The sequence below is a fragment of the Apium graveolens genome, chromosome 9, assembly GCF_009905375.1.
Source record: "Apium graveolens cultivar Ventura chromosome 9, ASM990537v1, whole genome shotgun sequence".
Taxonomy (NCBI): Eukaryota; Viridiplantae; Streptophyta; class Magnoliopsida; order Apiales; family Apiaceae; genus Apium; species Apium graveolens.
Window position 1 is genome coordinate 5,491,141 of NC_133655.1, and position 16,386 is coordinate 5,507,526.

Below are 16,386 nucleotides of genomic sequence, written 5' to 3' on the forward strand. Positions count from 1 at the left end.
CATTAATATATTAAGAGAATACATTCATGAAATTTAAATTACATCAGAACTTTTACAAGATTGTCCTACGCTGCTAAACCTAACATCAACAGCCTTTGTCCTAGCTCAAGAAGCAGGGCAATGCTGACGATGAAGAAAAATAGGAAGAAGAAAATAAATCATTTCTTCTTCCTACTCTCGACAAACAGAATAGCGAGTCTGATGATTCGCTCTTGCTGGCGGAGAGCTTCCAGCCTTTCCTCCTCCAATCGCTCCAGATGGAGATGGTAATCCATGTAGAAGAACAGAAGGTGGGTGAGTACATCCTGGGGAACTGAGTCCCATATCTCATCAGGAATGGCAGTGACGTGCCATTCTTGCTGCCAGGCTTCACAGCTCAGCTCCATGTTGAATGTTTCATAGTTCAAAAATATGTTGTAATTGACCATGGTGTTTTTGATATAAAGAGAATGAAGGTGAGTTTGTGATAAAAGAGTTGATGTGAAGGCTGATGTGAAGTGGTTGTTTATATATGCAAAAGAATGCCAGGAGACGCAAGGAAATTTAATGCTAACAGGTAGAGTTAATTCTACCTCGTCTCCCTAGGTCACACACACACTGTAGAGGGGGTGAATACAGTGTAAAGTACAATCAAATCAAACTTTAATAACTCAAGTAACAGAAAACAAACTTTAATGAAATAATAACCTCTGTTACAGTATGGAACTGTTACCTCTCAGTGATGAACAAATATCACGAGAGCTGCTAGGGTTACAATGAATAATATTTTCGATAATGATAACACTTATAGTGTAAACCCTATGTCTGTGTTTATATACTACACAGTTACAAGATAATTGCTAATTGATATGGAATATAATTCTGCTTCCTAAAATATATCAATCAGATATCTTTTCTTTCAAGTATTCTATTCTTCATAGAATTCCTTCTTCATGCATATCTCTTCTTATGTTTGTCTCGATCTTCTTTCCTTTAATCAGCTGTTGTCCTTATCTGGACGTCCTTCAGTACTTAAGTTTTGTTATCCATCTTCTGATGATTATCTCCTGATAATATAAGTACTGATATCCTTAAGTCCTGACTTCCAGTAAGTACTGATTTATCCTGTTTAAGTAAGATCTGAAAAAACTAAACATAAATCATATTAGCCATGACACTATCAAATATATCTAACAGACACACATAACAACGTAGCAGACCCACTCACAAAGTCATTGTCTCAGATTCACTTTGATCGTCATAAAGAGAATATGGGTATTAGATACCAGGGTGATTGGCTTTAGTTCAAATGGGAGATTGAAAGTGTTTGTCCTAAATCCAATCATGTATGATGAGTTAGGAAGAACTTTCTTGTATTCCTATTTCATTTCATTGAAATTAATAAAAGACTTATTTTGATTTTATTATGGGCTTTATCTATTTAAAGTGTATTAAATAAGATGTTCCTTAGTTTAGAGTAAAGCTTCTAGAATTATAATGAGATTATAATAGTGAGATCTAGAAGATGATAACTCTAGACTTAAACAGTTCCTGATCATAGGATAACTAATCGGATGTTAGTGGATCCGCAAAGATTGGTACATACTATGCTTACTCCCTTTAGGAGGATGTCTGTTCTCATAGTCATTTGTGTGATGACACTATAACTAGTATGTAGGTGCTTATTAGGGAATAAGTTCACTGAACATGACTCAATAAGTTGAACAACTAATGGAGATTACTCACGTGTCAATAATTGTTCACTGAGTGATAGTTGTACAAGTGTTCTTAGACTTGAGATCATTAAAGTTATCTTGTATATAATGAACCGTGCTTTGGTTTAGTCCTTTGTCTCAAGGACATCCATTAGGTTTATTTTGGGCATAGGGATTTGTGTACATAGATAGTTAACGTCAATAGAGGATCTACCACTTCCAGTATAGGAAGAGAATATCCTATGTTATTCTTAGTATGCGAGTTCTGAAATCTCTGGCCAGAGTGTATGAAATTAGAAAGGAGTTTCTAATTTGCATTAATATGAACTTTGTATTATGAATAAGAAATCATATGATTAAATTTGATAGGCCTAACACGAGATCCATGCCTTGTATTTAATCGGGATATTATAAGGGTAGAAGGAATTCATTGTACGGTAACCAGTCACTGACAAGTTCTTGGTATTCTAAGAAGTGAATTCATATTATCCGGATAATCGCGATATGTTGAGAAGCATCACTCACGATGTAGAATAAATATTATTAATCAGGTAATTATATTTAGTGAATTTTAGTATTCATATAAATAATTAATAAAAGTTTATTATTTTTTTTTTCTACTACCGGAATAATATTGAACCTACAGGGTCACACCATAAAAGAATATTTTCTTTGATGAAATAATGAGAGAGAGAATTATTTTCTAAATAGTTTAGAAAAAGAAATAATGATTAAAATAGTTTTAATTATTATTAAAGCATTTTATAAAGATAAAATGTGGGGGGTTAATATATATATAAAGATATATATATATATATATATATAATTTTTTAACCCTAGGAGAGCCCTATAAATAGAATGAAATGGCTCATTCTATTTACACAATATTGGTTTTGTGAAAACCCTAGCCTCCATCTTCTTCCTCTCTCTCTCTCTCTCCCAAAAACTCCATTTTTATAAAAGCTCGGTTTTATAAAAAGGTTCATCGAAGAGGATCATTCAAGGTGGATACCGGTAGAGTGCTTCACATGCTGAGGAGCAACTGCTAGCACTCCATTTTTATAAAGCTTCGATTCACAAGGTATGGTTACGATTCCTCAGTTTTTCTTTTTATACATTTTTCTATATGTGAGGTATATGGTTTTTACGGAATAAATGTTATATCACGCTTCCGCTCATCCATAAATTCCTTCAATTTGATGATTCAGTATCTGAATTACCAATCATGGCTTTCCCTTTGGAGTAGCTTTTCCTCCTAGATTTCTCCTTTGACTTCTCTTTAACTTTAAGTGCAACTGGTCTAGCTTTTGATCATTTCCTCTTGCTCCTTTGCTCCATCTCTAGTTCATGAGTTTTCAAAACTCCATAGATCTCATCCAGAGGAGTTTTATCAAGTTCATAGTTATCCATTATTGATGTGGCCTTATAGTCCCACTTTTCAGGGAGAACAAGTAGGAACTTCAGGTTTGAATTCTCCAAATCATATTCTTTGTCGACAAGGGATAAGTCATTCAGCAGCTTCTGAAATCTGTTATAGATCTCAGTTAGGAAATCATTGTCTCTTGAGTCAAAGTGCTTATATTCTTGAGTAAACACTGTCCTCCTATTTTTCTTGATAGCAGTCATTTCTTGACACTTTACTTCTAAAGCATCCCATATCTCTTTCGTTGTTTTACATCCAATGACTCTATTGGACATAACACTATCAAGACTGTTGTGCATGATATGTCTAACCTTAGCATCCTTCATGATAGACGAGATATCTTCAGCAGTGTAGTCCTTTCTGTCTTTGTCTATCATCTTCTCTGGTTTTCCTGCAACCGAAACAGCTACCTTCATTGGTTTATAAGGACCATCATATATCCTACTTAAGTATTCAGGATATGTGGCTTCCAAACACATGGCCATACTGACTTTCCAGATTGGATATTCATGTATTTTCAGGATGTGCACCTTGATTGCTTCATACCTACTCATGTTGCTGCTTATCTCCATAAGAAACGCTTGGGCCAGCCTTCTCCTCAAATTCTGATAGTAGGGATTTATAACCAGTCATATGTCCTGAGCATCCACTATCCAAGACTAGAGCATTCCTCATGTCACCCTGCAATCAGTAATTTGAATCAGTTAGTGTTTTTAAGGACCCAGACTTGCTTGGATCCTTTGGTCTTTTTAAGTTTGTCAACATATACAGCAGAAGACTTCATATTAGAGTTTATGTTAACATTCTTACTATCAGTATTTATACATGCAGAAATAATTTTTGCTTTAACTAAAGAGAGTTTCAGTTTATAAAAATCATAATACAAACTGTGATACTCTTTACATGTATAAATAGAGTGCCAAACACTAACACAATGAAAACAAGGGTTCTGTGGATTATATCTAACTGTTCTATTCCTAAACTTTGATTTAGAAGGAACAGTTTTTATCTCTTTATTCTTCTTGCAAGAACTAGCAAGATGATTAGTGCTACCACAGTTTGAACAGGTCTTTCTCGGTGCATTAGGTGGGGTTACATAATTTTCATTCATATTAACACCTACCTTGCCATTCAAATTTTTCCTAGACCTTTTCTTGTCTTTCATGAGTAAATCCTTCAGCTTTTGCTTAAGCTATTTCTGAGTCATTGAACCAATGTTTACTGATTTTATGTGAACTTGTTCAGTCTTTTTAGTAATTAAGTTTGATCTAGGTGCTGAGGTAGTACCTTCCTCATAAATTGATTTAACATTATTAGCATTTGGATTAAACTTAATGGTCTTTATTTGAACCTTGTTCAATTTGACCAGGCTATCAGTTTTTATTGGTTCTATTTTCTCAGTTTTTTCTCCACTTTTCTTATCAGAATTAGTTCTAGCCGAATATCCTAATCCTGATCCCCAATAATCCTTTTCTAAGATTTCTTGAGTTGTCTTTCCTGAGTTAGTCCAAAGCTTAATGACTTCTCTCTCTCTTTAATTAACTCCTTTTTTCTAGATAAGCAAGTTTTTCTAACAATTTTTCTTTAACATAAACAACATTATCTCTTTCTTTTTGAGTTTTAACATGGAAAGCAACTCATTTTCTAGGTAATCACTCATTTTCTTAAGCACAAGGGTTTCACTCTGTATTCTATTATTCTCTAAGGTTTGATAACATACAGAAACTTAAGAAATAATCTTAATTCATAAATATCATCAGTATCAAATGCAAGAGTAGAATGAGGTATCTTTAATTCAGCATTTTCGACCTCAACATTAGCATTTGCCATGAGAGCATAATTGATCCCATCATCTGAGTCTGATGAATCATCCCAGTTTCTCTTCTTTGAGATCAAAGCTTGTTTCTTCTCAGCTCTGGGTTTTCAGTCAGCTGCAATGTGTACAAGTCCATCACAATTGTAACATCTCTCCTTTGACTTATCAGGTTTTCCAAATCTATCTTCCTTCAAATCACTATATCTTCTGTTGTTCCTCTTATCAGAATTTGAGGAACTGGAACCTTTTCTGAAAAATCTTCTCCCTTTTCCTGAACTTTCTGTAGACCATCTTCTTGAAACTTTTAACTAGTAGGGCAACCATTTGATCCATATTTTCATTGTTGTTATGATCACTATCAGTATCTGATTCAGTATCAGGATTTGAGTCATCATCAGAATTTGATGATTCAGTATCTGAATTAGCAATCATGGCTTTTCCTTTGGAGTAGCTTTTCCTCCTAGCTTTCTTCTTTGACTTCTCTTTAACTTTAAGTGCAACTGGTCTAGCTTTTGATCCTTTCCTCTTGCTCTTTTGCTCCATCTATAGTTCATGAGTTTTCAGAACTCCGTAGATCTCATCTAGAGGAGTTTTATCAAGTTCATAGTTATCCATTATTGATGTGACCTTATGGTCCCACTTTTTAGGGAGAACAAGTAGGAACTTCAGGTTTGAATCCTCCAAATCATATTCTTTGTCAACAAGGGATAAGTCATTCAGCAGCTTCTGAAATCTGTTATAGATCTCAGTTAAAGAATCATTGTCCTTTGAGTCAAAGTGCTCATATTCTTGAGTAAGCACAGTTCTCCTGTTTTTCTTGATAGCAGTCGTTCCTTGACACTTTACTTCTAAAGCATCCCATATCTCTTTCGTTATTTTACATTCAATGACTCTGTTGGACATAACACTATCAAGACTGTTATGCAGGATATGTCTAACCTTAGCATCCTTCATGATAGACGAGATATCTGCAGCAGTGTAGTCCTTTTTGTCTTTGTCTATCATCTTCTCTGGTTCTCCTGCAACCGAAACAGCTACCTTCATTGGTTTATGAGGACTATTATAGATCCTACTTAAGTATTCAGGATCTGTGGCTTCCAAACACATGGCCATCCTGCCTTTCCAGATTGGATATTCATGTATTTGCAGGATGTGCACCTTGTTTGCTTCATACCAACTCATGTTGTTGCTTATCTGTGATGTGGTTGGGGGTTGTGGCTTCGGATCCAGATTCTGTGTTTCTTCTTCTCATTTGTCTGACATGGTTGATCAATCTTCAGATCTTAAATTGTTTGTACGTTAACAGCAAGTTCTGATACCAATTGTTAGGCCCTTAACAACTGTAGAGGGGGTGAATACAGTTATTATGATCAAGTAAACAAAGCTTCAACAGAATCAAACAGTTTTTTATCAATCTTATAAAAACTTATTACACAAATACTCTCTCGAAATGATGAACAAAATATCCTTGAGAACTGCTAGGTTATTCGAAAGATATAACAATGTTCATGATGCATATATCATGAACCTAAACTATGATTTTATAGAGCACAACTTCCAATGTATAAGGAATTCTATTCTATTAACAACAAGGAAACTTATACAATTGCGTTTGAGATAAAGTCTTCCATCGACTTGAAATTCTTGTTTCCTTTTCCTCTTCAAAGATCAACTTAAGTGACAAATACTGATTTCATCATCCGTTGACATCATCATCCGTTGATACCATTATCCGTTGAATTCCAACATCCGTCGATGTCATCATCATCCGTCGATGCTTGTTAATCATCTGTCGATGCTTATCACCGTCATCCGTTTATACTAGTAATTAATATTTGTAGATGCTTCTGATAGTTTCTATTTGATATCATCAATTATTCCTAACATCATACAAATGATTAAAAGTTTCGTGATGGTCATTTTTCAAAATACTTGTATGCTTTTAACTTTTCTCGGTTAAATTGATCAAATTTTGACCGCATATTAAGAATTATACTCTTATAATATTAATAATTAAGGCCCGCAAGGGTTGGCTCAGTTGGTTAAAGAGGGGATAACTATCCTCTTGGTTACAGGTTCGAATCCCACGGGAGGAGAATTTACGATTATGCCTCCTGAGCCAGAGCATGTCGCTTAAATGCGGTTTACCTTGGTTAACGTGATTTGCAAGCTATTGCGTGAGCCCGTAGGGTTTACCTAGTGTGCACCCGAAGGATAGCGGCTGCGGGTTACCTACGATAAAAAAAAGAGTGATTAAGATATTGCACCCCTTTATTATAAGTGTTTTTTCGAATCGGTTATACTCTATCTTTTACAATAGTTTGCATACATATGCTTAGAAGCCGTTTCGTTTTATACCACCTGAACCGTTTTCTATCAAAATTGACTATCACCATCAGTTTGACCAGGATGAAATCGGAAAAACTCTAGTCACTAAGGATAGCTTGCCGGAGTCCGGCCACCATCAATTTTGATCAAAATACTTATTTTCCTTCGACATTTCAGTCTAAACCCACAGAATACAATCTCACCGACTCAAATCAATTGTATGATCTAAATTTAAGTCCAAAATATAAAACAAACACTAATAGCCCAACCTTGTTTTTAAGTAAATCGACCACAAAATGTACAAATAAAAATATGAATCTATTGCTAATAACAAAATAAGCCCTCTACAATATCAAATTTTGTGAAAAATGTTTAAAAATCAAACTCCCAATTTGAATAATTTTGAGTCTGGAACCTGTTAGGGCTTGATGAGATTTTCAATTTTGTTACTAAAATTTAAAATTTGGAGCTAAATACATCTTCAAAATTGATTTGATCTTCGAAATTTGAATTACAAGATGCATTATGTATAATCTAAACTTGAATACTTTTTATTTTTTTTAATTTTACTCGTGATCAAACTAATGTGAACAGTCAATTTTAGACGAAAAACGGTTAGGGGTGAAAAACGAAACGATTTCTAAACATAGGCATGTAAACTGTTACAAAAGATAAATTAGGATTGATAAATTGGTTTTTTTGGCACCAGAACGTTATTTCAATCGCTAACTACCAAATATTAATATTTGAGATTTATTTGGTGAAACCTATTCCTTAGTCAAAAAGTTAATTTTTTCTCAAAGTTACTCCTTCTGTCATCCTCATTTCTTTATATTTCAGAGAGATTGTCATACGAGCGTTCTAAGGTGTAGATAAAATATAGTTCCATAACTTTCTTTAAAAAATTACTTTTTCTAAATGAATCTTTAAACATTCAGTTTTTATTTAAAATCATAAATCGTGAAAATAAGTTATGAAATTATACTTTATACGTACCTTAAGATACGTGTGGTTGGTTGAGGGGATGAACAGAGTAATAATTTCTAAACAGGACCTATCTTTTTTCAAAAAATTTATAAACACCTATTATTTTTCTGAATTTTTTGTTACAAAAATACGATATAACCATATTTACAATTGAAATTACCATAATAAATCACAAATGCTACCCTAAAATTTAGTAATTACAAATAAATCACAAATGCTACCCTAAAATTTAGTAATTACAATCATATTTGATTGTGCAATCAGTTACTCAACAAGTTATACAGCTTAAATCAAATGTAATTCTAAATTTAATAATATATAATTTCAATTATATTTCAAAAAAAAAAGAAAAATAAAATATTAGGTCGATTTCACTTTCAGATCGTTCTTTAGCAAATATTTTCGAAATGTAGTAAAATCGTAAAAAACAAAAAAAAAGTTATTTTCATAAATTTATGTATATAATAAATATAAAAAATGATATCTTGAAAAATAAATAAAGAAAATAAATATTTCTACAAGATTATAAATGATATCCAAAAGATTCTTTGATATCCAAAAGATCATATTTTAAATAATATCTACCATTAAACAATAATTAATAAATTTATGAGTCTAACTAAACATATGAAAAATAGTCCTAGGAGTAGTGTGATCCAACCTGGCTCAAGGCAGTTTACAACACAGTAACGTACATTTTGACGGTCTAGATTTCATCGTCCCACAAACTCAGTTCTTGTCTCACTGTTAGGGTTTTATTTCAGACACTGACACACTGTTGACAACTTACACCTATATATACAAACATATATACATACATATCTTATATCTATCCCCATTATATAAAAAATCACAAAATATTATCAGGGTTTTATTTATTTTTTTATTTATTTGTTTATATATCAATTTTTGTTAAAAGGGTGATAAAATCTTGTTTTCTTGAAGGGTTTTGATAGAAATGGCAGAGGTTCAAGGTGGAGTTGAGGTTAATGGTGGGGCCCATGTTAATGGTGGGGTCCGCGTGGGGCCTGTGTCTTTGTTTGTGACTGATTTGGAGCACAATGTGGGTGATGCACTGCTGTATGAGGTGTTTAGTAAGATTGGTCAAGTGAATTCTGTTCGAGTTTGTAGAGATGTGAATACTAAGTGCTCATTTGGTTATGTCAATTACTGTGATGCTGAGGATGGTATGATCAGTTTTTTGAGTTTCGATACATTTTTGTTTGTTTAGTTGTTTTGGTATGTTGATTGGTGTTTTGGCATGTGTGATGTTTTGTAATCATGTGTTTTACGATGCTCGATATGGTATGATCGATTTTCGATTGTTTATTTGTTGCTTCTTTAATTGGTTTCAATTACTGTGATGCTCAAGATGGTATGATCAGTTTTCGATTTTCGTTGAATTGTTTATTATTTTACTTGGTGTTGTAGAATGTCTATTGATTTGTGTTTAATCAGTGTATGTTTTACGATGCTTAAGATGGTATGAATAATTTTGGATTATCGTTAATTTGTTGTTTCTTTGATTGGTTTTTGTAATGCTTGGTGTTGTAGGATGTATGTGTGATTATTCTGTGTGTTAACGTTGATTTTTAACAATGTATGAACTAATTGATATACATTAGATATAGAGAAGAATAGATGCACGCAGGATTTTGAAAGTTTAGGTTAATTATAATTAATATTATTCCGAAAGGGTTAGGTTTTGGGGAAACAATGCGAGTGTTAATTTTTGGAGTTATTAACACACACAAGTGATGGATTTCACAATTTTGAGATGGATAAACTCATAAACATGTAGATTTACCGATGACATTTTTCATTTCCGAAGACTTTTTTGTTTTTTCCACAAAGGGGCAGGTTTTGGGATAGTGTTACGTGTGTTTGTTGTGTTTGTTGGTTTCTCTGAAATGTGCATTTATTCTTAGATTACCGCCAAAATGGGTTAAGTCGATAAGGATATGAAAAGTAGAGAAGTGTCTTAAAGGATTATCAACTCTTGGAGGTTATTTGTTAAAACTTCACAAGTATCATTCATTCATCACATTACATTTAGGGAATGTCCTAGACAGCTTAGAATTGTTATGTAGGACATATCATATTTGTCTCATGCATAGTCTGCAATGATGGTGAACGATTGTGATTAGTTTGATTATGTAGGATTTTTAGGCTTTAACCTAGAAGCACCAGAACTTGCTGTGATTCACATCTTACATAAAAATATGGCTTAAACTGAAGAGTTCCAAGCTTTTTATGTTCAGTCACCATTGGTGACGAACATTAATTAGAAAAATCTCAATATATCATAACCCAATTAACTTTTGTGTATTACAAGGGATCATTCGATACAAACAAACCCTAATTCTAGCCATGTAACATTACTGGCATACCACTCAAGTAATAGGATCCAAAACTAAATATTTACATAATACTTTCATATATTCGGAACCAAAACTCCAGTTATATGTGTAAGATACCTAATAATTATGATTGATACTCTCGCTGAAGCTGAATTAGGAAATTTATACGGGTTTGCATTTGTCATCATAAATATCGTATAATTCATATATGGTTTTGTTTTAATCTAATAAATTTCACAAGTTTAAACACTAATGAAGCTTAATATCATTAAAAACTAATCACTCTACAAGGTCCTATGTTTCAGTACTAAAGAAGGATGTTTGCCTCCCTATTATCGTGCTCACTATAATAAAGTAGTTCCATCGGTCATGTGCTAAAAACTTTTGGTACCTAGGTCATGTGGACTAGAACTTTGTAAATAAGATATGACAAATGTTAAAAAGATAGTTTTCCTAAAGATGTTATGAAGAATATCTGAGATTGATTGTGTATTGGCTGTAATTATTTAGTAATATATCACTATTTCACGATATAATATATATATAGAGAGAGAGATAATTTTTATAGGAAGTCTCATCACTTGTTCCGTACTTCCCCATACTGTGCTAGTCTGCTAGAGCAATTGATTTTTTGGCATATATCAATTAAGTCATAGTAGACTTATTGCTTAATAATTGTCTTCGCCTCTGTCCATTTTTTGCACCTGTACGGTTGTACCAAAGTTTCATTTTTCTTTTTACTGTTAATATCAAGTAGTTTCCCTGTCCCTTGAAATATAAATGAAATACGTAATGGTGAACCTGATCATTTGATGACAGCTGCAAGGGCAAAGGACATGCTGAACTACACTGCAATTAATGGGAAAACCATCAGAGTTATGTTTTCTAACCGGGACCCTAGCGCGCGCCCGAGTTCTGGAAATATTTTTGTCAAGGTATATTCACATCATTTTAAGTTATTTCCTATTTAGAGTTGTTAAAAATATTATTTAATCTTTAGCTATCCTACTTCCTTTTACACTATTAATTCATTAAAACTTAAGCTCTTTTGTCCCTGATATTTGCCTTCGTACCTGACCATGTGCAAATTTTGATACTATAGAATTTGGACAAGTCGGTTGACAATAAAGGACTGCATGACACATTCTCTACATGTGGCAACATTCTCTCTTGCAAAATTGCTACAGATTCCTCTGGTCAGTCAAAGGGATATGGTTTTGTGCAATATGACAGTGAGGAAGGTGCACAAAAAGCTATTGAGCAGCTGAATGGTATTCTGATAAATGATATGCAAGTATTTGTAGGACCTTTCCTTAGCAAGCAGGAAAGAGAGCTGGCTGCAGATAGGTTACTGTTTACTAATGTCTATGTGAAAAATCTATCTGAAGCTACTACGGAGGAAGATTTACTCAACAGATTTGGTTATTTTGGAAAAATTACTAGCGTCGTTGTGATGAGGGAAGGTAATGGGAAGTCCAAGTGCTTTGGGTTTGTCAACTTCGAGAATGCCAGTGACGCTGCTAAATCTGTAGAAGCTCTAAATGGAATAATAATTGATCAAAAGGAGTGGTACGTCGGGAAAGCACAGAAAAAGTTTGAGAGGGAACATGAACTTAAAGTTAGATATGAGCAAAGTGTGAATGCATCTACTGACAAGACACAACTGTATGTGAAGAATATGGATGATAGTTTTGATAACAACAAGCTTAAGGATGTCTTTGCTCCCTATGGTACTATAACTTCATGCAAGGTCTGTATATCTTTATTTTTGTTATTTCAGATTAAGAGAATATTATATATATGTGCTACCTTATTGGTCAATCACACTTGAGTTTTCTCAAATATATAGTCTAAATTGGAAATATTTAAATAGGTTATGCATGATTCTAGTGGAGTGAGTAAAGGATCAGGTTTTGTTTCATTTTCAGCTGCAGAGGAGGCTTCTAGAGCAGTAAGTTAATGTGGTTTATTTGTGAATGGCTTTTGTATATATGCTTATAATTTGCAAAGTGGCTTTTGTTTACTAACTGTTAACTGTTTATTTTTGGAGCTCTCGGAGATGAATGGCAAGATGGTAGGCAACAAACCTCTTTACGTTGAATTTGCACTACGTAGAGAAGACAGAAGAGCAGGGCATCAGGTTTATTTTAAAACCTTTATATTCATACTCTTTGAAATTTAACATGTATATAATAAAGAGAAGGAAATAGAAAGGGGATTAATAGACCCTGTATTTCAAAATAGCTCTAATGAATGAAGTTAAAACTTAATTGCCTTCTCTGCATTAATTTAGGTTACAGAAAATAGTATGTACCTCACAATTATATTTGTCACTTCAGCAGGAGCAACAGTTCAATATGCATCCAGTCGGAATGACTTATGTCGGTCCTCGTATGCCTATCTATCCCCCTGGTGGTCCAGGTGTACAACAAATATTCTATGCACAAGGCAATCCTGCCTTCATTCCCCCTCAGGTATTTTAGTTGCATGATTAAGAAGTCAGTTGTTGGTTCAGTAGGATGTTATTAGAAGATACAGCCATCCATTTTCCTCATGTCACGATAAGCAGTTCCATGTTAAACAAACCACCTATATCTAAGCTGGTAAAACATTATACTCCAAAAGCATTTGTGAGTCTTAATGTAAACAGTTGACCGCACACCATTTATCTGTTGGAGATAGTGGATGCATTAATTGGAAAAAAGAATGCTTGTAATATTTTATTCAGTTATAACAAGGGATCAATCTTATACCACTTGTCATTTATAGTAAAGGAAGTAGTGGCATTGCTATAGTCATAATTTTCAGGTCCGTCTATTAGGATTATATCACAGCCAAGTATATGCACTACATGCCTTTTCATTTCAAAATAAAATTCTTCTTTACATCACTTAGTTCTTGCCGGTAGGAATGCATCGCCACAAGGTAACTAAACAGTAGTGTTTTCATCTTCTTCTAAAATTCCAAGACACTTAAGTAAATTATTAGCTTTATCTTTCTAAGGTGGAGGACATAGACCCTGAGGCCTGAATTTAATCACTTTGGAAGGGGGCCTAATCAGGCTGGTAGATATAAAATGAACTACATAATGTTTTCTGTATAGGTTCACTTGTAAGATTTCATTTCTAGGCTACAGAATGGTAGGAGTTATCTTACATGCTATCCCATTTTTTCTGATCTAATGTACCCACTTGTTACATATTGACGAAGATTTTTGTTGTTTGGCTTCTTCTATCTCAGCCTGGTTTCGGTTATCCGACACAACTTGTTACAGGCTTGAGGCCTGGCGGAGCTTTCATGCCCAACTTTTTTGTGCCCATGGCTCAGCAAGGGTTGCGTCCTGCTGGAGTAATTGCTGGACTGCCTCAACAGGGAGTCCCACTAATGCAGCTGCCTCCGCAACCGCAGGTTCGAGGGGCGTCTAATTGAAAATGTCCTCCAATTTTTGCTTATCTTCAAATTCATCACTCTTTCTTTCTTTTGGAAAACAGGCTTTTCGAAGAAGGCGTATATATCGTCCCCCACGTGCTCGTGGCATGCGAGTTCCAGTGCGTGGAATGGTACCTGCTCCATACAATGTCGGGGCAAAGCATTTTGGTAATGCTGCAGGTTCTCTGCCAATTTCTGTCGAGGCAGTGGCTTCTCTACTTAGAAATTCTTCTCCAGATGATCACAGGATGGTATGTATATATGTGCATAGACGTATCCATACATACCATATAACATCATATATATAGCAAAGTACAGTTTGGTGTTGTGCTAGCCATTTGTTAACTTTGTACATGTGTCGCAGCTAGTAAAGGTTCTGGCAGTTTACAAAAAAGTGAGGCTCATTGTAGGACCTGGTATTCCTGTTGTATGAACTGTCGAACTTGGGATGCAACATAGCCTAGTTTACTAACTATTGATTTGAATAAATAATAAGAGAGCCCTGCAAGTTTAGAGAACTTAAGATGGAAAAAAATCATATAGTTCCATATCTCCAAATTAATTCAGTATAAAACATGCATTTCTATGATGTTAAATGTTTTGTAAACTGAGTGACGTGATTGTTTTGTAGATTTTGGGGGAAAACCTTTACCCGCTGGTTGAAATGCTGGAACCGCAACTAGCAGCGAAGGTAACTGGTATGCTTTTAGAGATGGACCAACCTGAAGTTCTGCATTTGCTTGAATCGCCACAAGCACTTCAAGCAAAGGTGTCTGAAGCTCTGCAGGTTCTCCGTACTGTCACACAACAGACCGGTACCCCTGTTCATCAACTTTCTCAATTGTCTCTTAGAGACGGCATTGTATCCTAGGTGCATGGGGCACAAGGAATTATGTCATCGGAAAGTAATTGGTTTTAAGTCGGTATTTAGTGCAGCTAGGTGGATTGGAGTTTGTTAAACTTTGTTGAACGAACTAGCCATGGGTTTTGTTTATTGCTGCACTAATTTAAAATTTCATTTTAAGACTATATTAGCCGTATTTTGGTTTTTGGCCCCGTGATTTTACTTGATTAGGCTTTTAAGATTAACAAAGTGGGCTACTAAACGTAATCTTAAAAAAGAAGGTTAGAGTTAATCAAAGGATAGACGTGTTAATAATAGCTACTATGCTGCAAGAGCATCTCCGGTAAGGGTTGTCAAGTTAGTTATCAACTTTGCCAAATTATCATATATATTTTATTTTCACTCAATTTTATATACTTGGCAACATTCTATTCCAATAGTTAACAATCTTTAATTGTTATTTATGTGGTCCCTTAAATTAAATTGTAATAAATGACTCATAAACTAAAAAAAGCATTATTGATATAAACTTTTAGCATTTGTATATGTATTTTAACCATTTTAGGAAGTTGTCAAGTTTTGGCAACCTTAGTAGACAACCTCTTGACAACCATAAAATTCCAATAGGTTGGTAACTAAGGGTACCATGTCACATAAGATTTCGCAACCCCCTTCTCGGTTAAAATTGTTGAGAGCTTTAGAAGGATTAAACATGAAATGATGATTCGTGTTTATTTTGAGTTAATAACTTTGCATTCAGTTTTTATGCTTGGGTCCACAGGGGCGGACCCTAGATATTTCATTGTCTGGGGCTGAATAAAAAAAATTGACTCTTAAATTTTTTTCATCAATAAAAAAACAAAGTTATACATAAATTTTAATTTTAACATTATTTTTTAAAATTTTATATATAAACTTACATGTTAAAAAATTAAACTAGATGTTCAAATAATTTATTGAGTGGAGCTAAATTCTCGATTTCCTGTAAAAGAATACTAATTGAACATTTTTAATCTTAAGTGATAAATATATATATATATATATAATTAACATTAAAATAATTATTTTTCTTAAGGAAACTTAAACACCTGATACATAAACACCAATCATTACCTATTTGTGCGTTCTATTTAGCGATGTTTTAGATTATCAGAAGATTGACAGGGGCTAAAAGAATAAGATTAACCGGGCTGAATCAACATAGAATATCAAATATATTCTATTACATTTGATATTCTATTACATGTAAAATTTTGCCATTATAGAAATTCACTAGGGCGGGAGCCAACCCCAGTCACCCCCTCGGTCCGCCCCTAACAGATGATAGACGCGAAAATTTGTAATTTTAGTGCATTTTGATTGGTTCTTTTTTTTATAATAGTAAGTGAATCCCCTGCATTCACATCAACTCAACAGATCAAGTTAGCCTAAAATTACAAATTTTCGCGTTTATCACGGGTCCATGCACACAATAGAAAAACCATTTTTGGATGTATAATCAACAA

The 16,386-nt window shown here is 33.9% G+C and overlaps 1 protein-coding gene across 2 annotated transcripts; it reads left to right on the forward strand.

Annotated features, from left to right (window-relative positions):
- The first annotated feature begins 8,931 nt into the window (after positions 1-8,931).
- Positions 8,932-15,088, forward strand: LOC141687209 (polyadenylate-binding protein 8-like). Of its 2 annotated transcripts, none has more exons than XM_074492410.1 (9): positions 8,932-9,435; positions 11,428-11,543; positions 11,711-12,358; positions 12,482-12,559; positions 12,659-12,748; positions 12,951-13,082; positions 13,849-14,016; positions 14,100-14,288; positions 14,669-15,088. In XM_074492410.1, the coding sequence occupies exons 1-9, from the start codon at positions 9,207-9,209 to the stop codon at positions 14,906-14,908; spliced, it is 1,890 nt and encodes a 629-aa protein (XP_074348511.1). In that variant the 5' UTR covers positions 8,932-9,206; the 3' UTR covers positions 14,909-15,088. The 2 variants fall into 2 exon arrangements, with proteins under 2 accessions (XP_074348511.1, XP_074348510.1); XM_074492409.1 differs by having other exon boundaries at positions 8,935-9,435; positions 12,948-13,082.
- The last annotated feature ends 1,298 nt before the right edge of the window (positions 15,089-16,386 follow it).

Coding starts and splice junctions, on each gene's coding strand:
- LOC141687209 (XM_074492409.1), top strand. CDS start 9,207: ATGGCAGAGGTTCAAGGTGGAGTTGAGGTTAATGGTGGGGCCCATGTT. Junction 12,560..12,658: donor CAGAGGAGGCTTCTAGAGCA/GTAAGTTAATGT, acceptor TTATTTTTGGAG/CTCTCGGAGATGAATGGCAA. Junction 14,289..14,668: donor CTCCAGATGATCACAGGATG/GTATGTATATAT, acceptor ATTGTTTTGTAG/ATTTTGGGGGAAAACCTTTA.